Genomic DNA, 10,989 nt, shown 5'->3' on the forward strand with positions numbered 1-10,989 from the left:
GCTGTGAAAGTGCTGCAATCAATATGTCAGCAAATTTGGAAAACAGCAGTGGCCACAAGACTGGAAAAGGTCAGTTTTCATTTCAATCCCAAAGAAAGGCAATGCCAAAGAATGCTCAGACTACTGCACAATTGCACTCATCTCACACACTACTAAAGTAATGCTCAAAATTCTCCAAGCCAGGCTTCAGCAGTATGTGAACCGTGAACTTCCTGATGTTCAAGCTGGTTTTAGAAAAGGCAGAGGAACCAGAGATCAAATTGCCAACATCTGCTGGATCATCGAAAAAGCACTAGGATGACCCAGAGGGATGGTATGGGGAGAGAGGTGGGAGAGGGGCTCAGCATTGGGAACACGTGTACACCCGTGGCAGATTCATGTTGATGTATGGCAAGACCAATACAATATTGTAAAGTAATTAGCCTCTAATTAAAATAAATAAATTTAAATTAAAAAAAAAAAAGCTAGAGAGTTCCAGAAAAACATCTATTTCTGCTTTACTGACTATGCCAAAGTTTTTGACTGTGTGGATCACAATAAACTGTGGAAAATTCTGAAAGAGATGGGCATACCAGATCATCTGACCTGCCTGTTGAGAAACCTGTACGCAGGTCAGGAAGCAACAGTTAGAACTGGACATGGAACAACAGACTGGTTCCCAAAAGGAAAAGGAGTACGTCAAGGCTGTATATTGTCACCCTGCTTATTTAACTTATATGCAGAGTACATCATGAGAAACGCTAGGCTAGAGGAAGCACAAGCTGGAATCAAGATTGCCAGAAGAAATATCAATAATCTCATATATGCAGATGACACCACCCTTATGGCAGAAAGTGAAGAAGAACTAAAGAGCCTCTTGATGAAAGTGAAAGAGGAGAGTGAAAAAGTTGGCTTAAAATTCAACATTCAGAAAACAAAGATCATGGCATCCGGTTGCATCACTTCATGGAAAATAGATGGGGAAACAGTGGAAACAGTGGCTGACTTTATTTTGGGGGGCTCCAAAATCACTGCAGATGGTGATTGCAACCATGAAATTAAAAGATGCTTACTCCTTGGAAGCAAAGTTATGACCAACCTAGACAGCATATTAAAAAGCAGACACATTACTTTGTCCACAAAGGTCTAGTTAAGGCTATGGTTTTTCCAGTGGTCATGTATGGATGTGAGAGTTGGACTATAAAGAAAGCTGAGCATCTAAGAATTGATGTTTTTGAACTGTGGTGTCCCTTGGACTGCAAGGAGATCTAACCAGTCCATCCTAAAGGAGATCAGTCCTAGATGTTCATTGGTAGGACTGATGTTGAAGCTGAAACTCAAATACTTTGGCCACCTGATGCGAAGAGCCGACTCATTTGAAAAGACCCTGATGCTGGGAAAGATTGAGGGCAGGAGGGCAAGGGGACAACAGAGGATGAAATGGTTGGATGGCATCACCGACTCAAAGGACATGGGTTTGGGTGGACTCCAGGAGTTGGTGATGGACAGGGAGGCCTGGCGTGCTGCAGTTCATGGGGTCGCAAAGAGTTGGACATGACTGAGCAACTGAACTGAACTGCGAGGTGGAAGTTCTTAAACTAAAATTATATGCAAAGATATGTGTTTGTGTAGCTATGTATGTATACACAAATATACATCATAAAAAACTGCAAGTGACTCTAACATTATTTATAAGTTCCCTGAATACCAAGTTTGGACGCTACTTTAAGAACCCCTTCCTTAAGGAATAATCAAGCTTCCAACTGTTTTCAAAATGTTTGAAATATATCATTCAGAATTTTTGCACATAAAGCATACGTGAATCAGACATATTGACTATGTTCTTCATCACTGGAATGTTCTCCACTGCCCTTCTTCCCAAAGAAAGTTAGTTAAATTATTATTTTAATGTAGTTTCCATGAGAAGCAGTTACCCTAGTAGAAAACATCCTGTCACTGTTCTGAGAACAGTGAGATCCTAGAATATGAACACTTCTTCCTCATAAGAATGCTTGAGCATGCTGTTACCAAAAAAAGTTTAAAAACTTAAAAAAAATGGATGATATTAAATGAACAGCTGTGTAGAAAGGAGAATGTAAAAATAAAAACTGCATGTTGGAGCATCAAAATAGTAACCATGTACAGTATATGACTGTTTTTAATCAGATGAAGATTGAAGCTATTACATTTCAAATTGAATGTTATAAATTAGTTCAAGAATGCAGCTGAGCTCACATTTAATTAGAAATGTCCATGTTTAAATCATGAGGTACAGTAGCTGCCAATGAAGTAAAAGGGCAAAGGAAGGGAGAAGTACTCTGTCCAGACCCTCCTGTTGTCAACTGTCTCCTACGCTGGCCGAGAATCTGGGGTGGACCAGTCCTGATGTAATGAAGAACTTCATGTACTAGCTAATTTGAGATTTAATATAACCGAACATAATTGTTTTGAAGACAATTAAAATCACTATTCTGGTCTGAACAATTCTGAACTCTTCATTTTCGTGTGAAATGTATTTTTCCCCGTGCTGAATTTTAACTCTTTCTTAGAGGAAAAGTAAACCAAATTTTGGGCCAAGATTTCCCCAGAGAAATAATCCACAGATTGTCAGGTCATGTTAAAAATGCAGCACAAGCAGTGAGGTACACCTTTGGAAACAAGCCTCCTTTCCTATTTCTAGGGCTTGACGCAGCTCAGCTAGAGTCCAAATCTACATCCCAAATGTTACACACCTCCCTGTTACCTAAAAATGAGGCAATACCACAGAGGATTTCTGAGGTCATAGAGAGAAGTCTGCAATCATCCTACAGCGGACTTTCCCCCAAAGCTTATGGGCCTCTGAATCTCATAATTAACCAGCGAGACAGTCCAGGCAAAAGGTCTTTCTTTTCTCCCAATTTGCTTAATTCAAAAACACCTCAAGTGACATAGCTCAAATTTTCCAAATTAAACTTACCTCTGGGGCTGAAATCAAGCATGTGACAGTTCAGTTCTAAAGAAAATCTTATAGAGAGTTGTACACAAGGAAAAAAGAGAAGAAAAAAAAAAAAATCAGAGGAAAAAGGGGTAGGAGTTAACATTTAAGTGGGTTTTCAACCTCATCATTACCCCTGCTCGAGAAAATAGAACACAGATGGGCGAAACACACCATCGTTCTGCCCTGAAGAGTCTAAGGAACTCATTAAAAACTAGTGTTGTTTCCTCTTGGTCTATCGTGGATTTGTAAGGGGACACAATGATCGAGTGGCTGCATCCCACAGCACTGAGTGTTCCACAGCGTCACGGGATAGAAAGTGGAAGGATGAGTCACAAAGACACTGTGTGTGCCACTGCAACCGATGAAAGCTTATTGTTGACACAAGTCTTCAAGGTCGATTTTTCCCAGGGAACGGAGGAGTGATTATATTGTCACAAGCTGTTCTGATTTGTAAAAATGGTTTCCATTAAGGAATAACCCACTTCCCCCAAATTTTCTCTTACTTCTGGCCACAGCTCCACACTCTTCCAGTCCGACACCAGAGAGAGGGTAAATGGGAATCAGGTCCACTGCTCCTAGGCAAGGATGGATCCCCTCCTGAACCTCCATATCGATAGACTGGAAGGCTTCCAAGCAGGCAGCCAGAACAGAATTGCCTTAAAAATGTAAAATTAAAAAAAATAAGATCATTAAACTTTCAATTGCATCTAAGGAAGCAGCTATAATTATTACTGTCCTACCAGTTTGTGTTCCTTTCATAAAATGTACAGAAGATTGTTTTTTCATCCAAAACAAAGAAAAATGTAAGATCCAACATTTCCCCTCTCCCCACTCCCCAAGTGTTACAAAGTTTCACATTTCTTCCAACTCTTTACTTCCCAAAGTGGAAGAAGAAAGCAAAGTTTACTGGCCTTAAAAAAACTTTGTATCCTTTTTTACAATTGGTTACTTTTAATTTTTTCAACTTTATCAAATTAATCTGATAAAATTCTTTGTTATCTTCAGAATATTTTATGAGTTTATATTAAAATAGACAAACATAGCATAGCATCACCAATTCAATGAACATGAACTTGGGCAAACTCTGGGAGATAGTGAGAGTCAGGCCTGGTGTGCTACAGCTCATGCCAAGAGTTGGACATGACTTAGTGACTGAACAACAAAGACAAAAATATGTTTTTGAAAGTATACCATAAGTATTTTAGTTTTGCTCTTATAATTAGATTGTCATTAAATTTTGTGTGTGTTTAGTCGTTTTAGTCTTGTCCAACTCTTTGCAACGCCATGGACTGTAGCCTGCCAGACTCTTCTGTCCATGGAATTATCTTGGCATGAATGTTGGAGTGGGTTACCATTTCCTTCTCCAGGTTTATTAATTATTCTATCTAAATACATATAGACACCTCAGAGTGTTATTACTCTTGAGTTTTCATTAGCAGTGCAGTATGACCATTTTGGTCATTTGCTGATAATCATCCATCAGCTCTTTGCTTTCCAAACAAACGTACCTTTTGAGAAAAGACAATCTGCTAAGCTGAAACCAAGTTTATCTGAAAATAATTTAAATTCTTTACCAAGCAATGCTAAGGATGATACAGATTTTTGTTTAATCAAGTATGATCCTTCAAATTCAAGCTGTCCCACTAAACCTTACAGCAGGACACATGAAACCCATTTCATTTCACCCAATGGACCATCTCAAGATTTCAGGCTCCTGACTCAAAACACAACTGCTTAGCATGTTTCATTTCAAGTCAGCTTATCAGTGAAAGCAAATTCAACACTACGACTTCACAGGTTAAAATCTGAAGATATTTTACAAACTCTTTGACTTGTTCTTTTTAAGTAAAATAAAGGTTAAAAGTTATCTTTATATACATATGAAAAAAAAATCTGAAGATATTTTTCTTAACCACAAAAAATATGTGATCATCTTCAGGGAAAGAATGTTATTAAATACTGGACCCCAAGATTCATTTTAATGAAGAGGAAGTAGGAAATGCATATCTCAAAGATGTACCTGTTCAGAAAAACGAAGGAATGCAGTTTTGAGGTAGACTTCTTATGTATGGAAAAGAGTATTCAGATTAACACAGGAAATCAAAGATTAAGGAGCATTTGGGTTTACTGGAAGCCGACCCTTCACCAAAAGACATACATAGAAAAAGAAACTGAAATCTTACCTAACTCATCAATAGAAGCTGCTATTGTAATGACTGATCTGTTGTACTCTGGATCAGAAAATACATTGAGCACTGATACTTCAGGATGTCTCTGTCCTATATAAAAGACAACACATAAATGCAAGAATTTTTTTTCTCTGGTGAAACCTTAATACTTTATTTTTCTTGATACAACAAAATTTAGCTTAACAGAAAAATTTGGGGTAAGGGGTGACCTCTGAAGTGACACTGACTAGTCAGGAAATTCATAGACAGTAATGTCCATGTCCTTCATTGTCTTCCTTTACAATCGGATGGCTCAGCTCAGATACTAGGCTTCGGTGTCTATCAGAGACCTTCTCTTGCACTTGCTTCTGAATTTGTCAAAGTTCTCTTAACTCAGTCCAAGATGATAGTCTCTTTTATTACCAAATCGTATCACACTAAATTCTGTTCCCTTTCAATCTCATCTTCTATGCCTTGTCAATTTTTCCTTCCAAACCCAGAGATCAAACCGGATCAAAAAATAACATCTGGAAAAACTAGGATAGGCCAATTAGTGCCTAGAGCAGAGGTTCCTGGGATACATGCACCTGCCTATTAGAAACTGTTCTGACTCCAGCATCTCCTTTTCAAAGGCCACCAACAGCCTTCAGATGTTAACAACTTCCAGGCTTCAGCCACGTGTGACTCACTGAAACGTGTAACCTGGAGGAGAAAGCTGCCATACCCTTGTATGGTGACCACCCATAACCCCGTAGTTATTTTTGAAGTTTACAAGCCTTGCTCAAGCTCCTTAAAAGTTCCTCATACGCCTACAAAAGCAAATTCAAAGTGAAGGACAAAAGTTTTCAGGCGGTAATTAAGCCTTTCACTATGCCATTATACCTTTGTCGCTCTGTCCCCTGGCAGCTTAACAATTAATCTTTTCAAGGAGAGGGAAAATAAGTTACATACGGAACTACAGAGCTTAAAGCAGCCCTATGCTATTAATTTTAATAATGTGAAAAGATAAACTTATGTCACTCACTCATAACCAAATGAGCATCTACAGAGACCTACCCTGGTGTAGGTCTAAAATTTATAACTCAGTTTTCTTTACGTAAGACCTTTCAGACTATTTAAATGTTTTCACATTGCTTAATTGGAAAAAATATAGGTGATATAGTTTGATTCCACTCACTTAAAAATAAATGCCTTTAAAGTATCTGTAAAACAGCAGGTCATTTTCTTAACTAGTGCTACCTTCCCTGCATTTTTAAAACTATGAAAGACAGAGCAGGAACGAGATCATACAACCTCCTTTTTATGTGTTTTTTTCAACATACTTTAGCTTTTAGACGAAAAGAGATAATTTTATTTCTTTCATCTGAAATCTTCTTCTGAAAAGCTTTTATTCTCAGTTTCATATGATTCAATTGATTCAAATACTGAAAGAATGAAACACTCTCTCCTGCAATTTCTTAAGCATGCATATAGAAAAAAAAATTACTTCTGGCAGGAGGAGCTGTCAGTATGAATCTCAGCAGAAGTAAATTGTTTGGTATTTGTAATAGAGTATAATAGCTATAATTCCATTTGAGCTGCTGCCACTAATAAGCTGATAAAAACTGTGAGTTGAGACCCAGGTGTCCATCAGTGTGTGACTTCCACAAATGTCTCTGCCCAGTCACTTAATCACAGAATGTGTCTCTGCACATTCACCCAATCCCATTAGATGTACTATCTCACAATGTGGGGCCCAAGCTGGCTCTTCCCACAAAGAGAATGCAAAAGCACAGCTGCATGCTGGCTCCAGAGGAGTTTTCCTATCAGCAATTATCAGGAATTTTCACAGACATTCCTAGCCCCCCAAAGTTGCTAGATGGTAACTTAAATGTGCTCAGTGTTAGAAACAGGCCCAGGAAAAGCACCTCTCTCTCATGAAAAGCAATAACCAAATAAAAAATGACAACCAGAAATTAAAATAGACTGTTTCAAATGCTTCAGGGCTATGACCCTAATACTCACCTGTTGCCGAAAAAGCTGTTGATTTAATAACAAAGCTTTTGTATTTAAGTGATGGTAAACCTGTAAATACACTGTGTTTTGTGTAAGTGTGAAAGTAAAAACAAATAATATTTAGAACTATATGTCATCACATGAACATTTTAACAAAGGTTAAGAAAAGAGAGAAAGAGTAGCATCTCTAATAGTAAATACTGGTCCAGGGGTTAAAGGAGACTTGAGTTTCAGTCTTCTGAATCCGAATGGCTGAATGATCTTACACACATCACTTAAATGCCTAAGAGTCTTTATACGGAGAAAATGGAGTAGAAATATTAATGCTGTAATGACAGCCTGGGCTTTGCTGGCAGGAGTGCTTTTGAAAAGTACTTGGTATGTGACAAGTTTATTTTTTATTTAACCTGCTGAATAAAAAGCATAATGAATTATGCTTATTCTATTAATGATCATACACATGGCCCATGAGGGAAACATTAAACCTGTATGTAAATATATCCTCTTCAGGAGTCCTGTCAATATCCTGAACAATGTGCATTTCAGACACCCTCTCCAATGTGAAGAAATATGCTTGTGGATGGTATGCAGGCATTTGAAAGAGAGTGTATGTGTACATCTGAGTAAGTGATCTATCTCAGCATTCTGGAGCCAAGCTATGATAGCCCAAGAATGGGGAGAAAATTCAGGAAGAAAGGAGAAGTATGTACCATGGACACTGTCAGCAGAATAAAAAAATTATTCTTATTATCAAAACACTACATATTCACATCTATTGCCTGTTGTTCCTACCATTTCTTTCAAGAAGAGCAGCTTTCGCTATGTTCTCAACAATGCTCTTTTTTCTGGCTTCTGAAATGTTTAATAAACAGGCAGCCAAATGGAGCCCCACTCGACAAGAAGACATGGTGATTTTCTTCTAGAAAAGGAGAAAAATGAGTCCTCATTTTGGTTTCTACAGTTTATTCATATTTTCACATTCATTAAACATTTAAAAAGTCATAGCTGTTTGGAAACCAGGTAGCCATAACATGAATACTTTACTATTTCATTCATAGGTAACACATAAAGGATAATATCTCACATCGACTCAGCCAAAAAACCATGCACATGTGGTCATGCACATATGAACATGTGAAGACAGTAACACACTAGAAATATCCATCAAGTACTCAGTCTGAATTCTGTCACGGGAAACTTTTTCATTAAAGTATGTCACTCTCTTTTAAATATTGCCTTCTATAGTTTAATCCTGTTTTTGAGGAAGTATGATACTTTTGTTAAATAAGATTACTGAGGAAATACAGAAAAGAGAAACAAGACATTACTTAATATGCTGATTCTTACAAACACTATTCTGACAGAAAGAGTACCTCCACCAGCCATGCCATGGATAGTACATGAACAAATAAAGGAAATTCACTTGGAGGTTTTAAATGACAACTATTTGACTAAGTTCCTCTTGTACTTTGATCTCCATAGTCCCTAAACCAGTTTAAAATTTTTCACAGGACTTTGTACATTGAACTGAAAGCTGACATGGAGTACTCGGATATGTTACTCAATAATCAGCCAAAAATGTGACTGATTTCTTTGAAAATGGAATCATCATACAAGTTTTGGAGGTTGCTTTGACTTTCTTCAGTACCCCAGAATGGTATTCTCAACTAGTTATCTTTCCAAACTTCAAATGATATTATGAAATTAAGTTTAAATATTGCAAAACAAAAAATTCCCCTTTTTAAAGATCAGGTCATCATATTTCTACCTCTTTTAAATATAGCTAAAAGTGAACGTGGCCCTCATGAACTCATTCAGTAAATTTTACTGTGGAACATTTTGTGACAGGTAAAGTTCTCCCTGTGAGGGATACTGCAGAGAATGGTGTACAACTCCGAGACACACATTAAGCTCATAAGTTAAAGCTAACATGCTGTGGTGTAATTAATAGTGTTCTCCGTGTATAAATCCAATGGCTTCTGTTCACTAGGACTGTTCGTTGGCCTGATCATTTTAACCTAAGAGGAGATAACAGGGCTTCACCATTAGTTCCAAGTTTTCACATTGTGACCATCATCTCACAATTGAAAATTCAGAAAAAATAGGGTCATTAGGATTCTGTAGACATTAATAACACTGTTGCAATAGAGCAGCTCAGACCTCTTCTCGTTTTTATGTAAACAAAAAATTGCTTTACACAAGGGGTGTGGGCGTCTTCTGGCTTTCATTTGTTTTCAGTGTGTTTATGTAGCTTAATTGTCTCATCAGGCACTTTCCCAACATAATTATGCTTTTTAACAAATGGTGTTTATGGCAACCCCTAACAGTGCAAAAGAAAGGATTAGTTTCATCCTCTCATTCCACATTTTGATTCTCTGTGGACAGCTAAATTACACAAAGATGGTGTTAGAAAAATCTACCTTCATTGCAAAAGCTGAAATTAGCGGCAATATCAGGCTTTTGGCAAGCACTCAGGCTTATTAGTAAAAAGGGCAAGTTTTTCTCTTCTTCCTCCTCCTCCTCTAAGAATTTGACCCCGAGCAAGACCCCAAACACTTGTGGTTTGAGAGGATGATCTTATTCGCCCACCCCTTCGATCACCTTTGGGATTACTTCCGGCTAGAGACCCAAACCTGCCTCCCTCGGAGGAACTGGATGGACCTGTGCGGGGCAGAGCAGTCCCCAACGCTCTGCCACATCACCTGCGTCCGGCGCACGCACCACCGTTAGCACATTTAGGGCCGCAGAGGCTCGTCCAGGAGGCACAGCGCAGTGTGGGGCAGACGCCGCCACTAGCACTCCCTGTGCGGCTCCGTGCGGGTTCTAGCGTGGAGTGGCCCAGAGCCACGTGAGACGAAGGGTGGGCCGAAGGGTAAAACCTAGGGACTCGCTGTGGGCCCCCGGGGAAAACCAGCAAGGGGAGCGTCCGCGGCAGGCGGGGCCGGGAGCCAGGGGCGGCCTGCGGCCGCGCCTCCGGCGGCCCGCCTCGAGCTTGCAGCCACCTCGGCCGCTCCGCGGTTTGCGCGGAACCCACCTGCGCGCGCGGATGGCGGCGGGGTAGGACGGCGCCGAGCCCCAGTCGCCGCGCGTGACCAGTGCGCCGTTTCCGCCGCCAGCCCCGCCTCCCGGGCGCGCTCCAGTCCCACAGCCCGCTGGCTGGGCTCTGAGCTTCCTTTCTGACTCTACCCGACCCGACAGCGTGCTGCGTCCGGGAGAGCTTAACCTTTCTTCTAGAAGTGACTTCCCACCCCGCCTGCTTTAACTTGGAACTCTCCACGGTTTTCTTGTAAATGAATGACTTTTTAAAAGGGAATTAGAATCTAATGATGAGGTCATTACTTATTGATCGTACACCAGCAGGGGGCTCTTTTCTCTATTTACACAGAAACACACGTTCCCGCCACCCCCACCCCCCCCCCCCCCCCCGCCTCGCCCGGCACACGCCCCCCCCCCCCCCCCCCCGATAAATTCCCTCCTGAGAAACACTGTCCGCGAGCGACTGTGCATATAATCTGGACCAGGACAAAAGCATATACCCGTTTAGTCAAAATTACGAGTAGGAACCAGGCATTAAGCATTTCCCTTTTTTCTGGGCCAGTGAACCTTGAGAATACATTTCTCTTAAAAAAAAAAAAAAATCAGGACCTGCTTTTTTTCTTTTTAATGTAACAAGGATTAAATGTCACCATTTTGATCCAATTTTGTTCCTGAAGTGAAATAATCACTAAATAACTACTTGGGCGGAATACATTAATTTTTAAATCTATTTTTTATTTTCTAATTATACTTTTTAAACACAGATTTGAGGAAATTAACATTTATGTGGACATTTGGTTTCTAGCCTAATGTGGCATAAAAATAAGTAACATA

General features: G+C 39.7%; 1 protein-coding gene across 6 annotated transcripts in view; it reads right to left on the reverse strand.

The window, feature by feature from the left end:
- FTCDNL1 (formiminotransferase cyclodeaminase N-terminal like) overlaps positions 1-10,326 on the reverse strand; it is a 123,207-nt gene extending 112,881 nt beyond the window's left edge. For 3 of the 6 annotated variants that reach the window (XM_027563882.1, XM_027563891.1, XM_027563847.1), the window contains exons 1-4: positions 9,822-10,138; positions 7,912-8,038; positions 5,140-5,235; positions 3,460-3,612 (exon numbers count right to left, since the gene is read on the reverse strand). In XM_027563882.1, the coding sequence (XP_027419683.1) occupies positions 3,460-3,612; positions 5,140-5,235; positions 7,912-8,026 (364 nt within the window). In that variant the 5' untranslated portion in view covers positions 8,027-8,038; positions 9,822-10,138. The other 3 variants (XM_027563858.1, XM_027563875.1, XM_027563866.1) reach the window with 3 other exon arrangements.
- Positions 10,327-10,989: the final 663 nt, after the last annotated feature.

The sequence above is a fragment of the Bos indicus x Bos taurus genome, chromosome 2, assembly GCF_003369695.1.
Source record: "Bos indicus x Bos taurus breed Angus x Brahman F1 hybrid chromosome 2, Bos_hybrid_MaternalHap_v2.0, whole genome shotgun sequence".
NCBI classification, from domain to species: domain Eukaryota; kingdom Metazoa; phylum Chordata; class Mammalia; order Artiodactyla; family Bovidae; genus Bos; species Bos indicus x Bos taurus.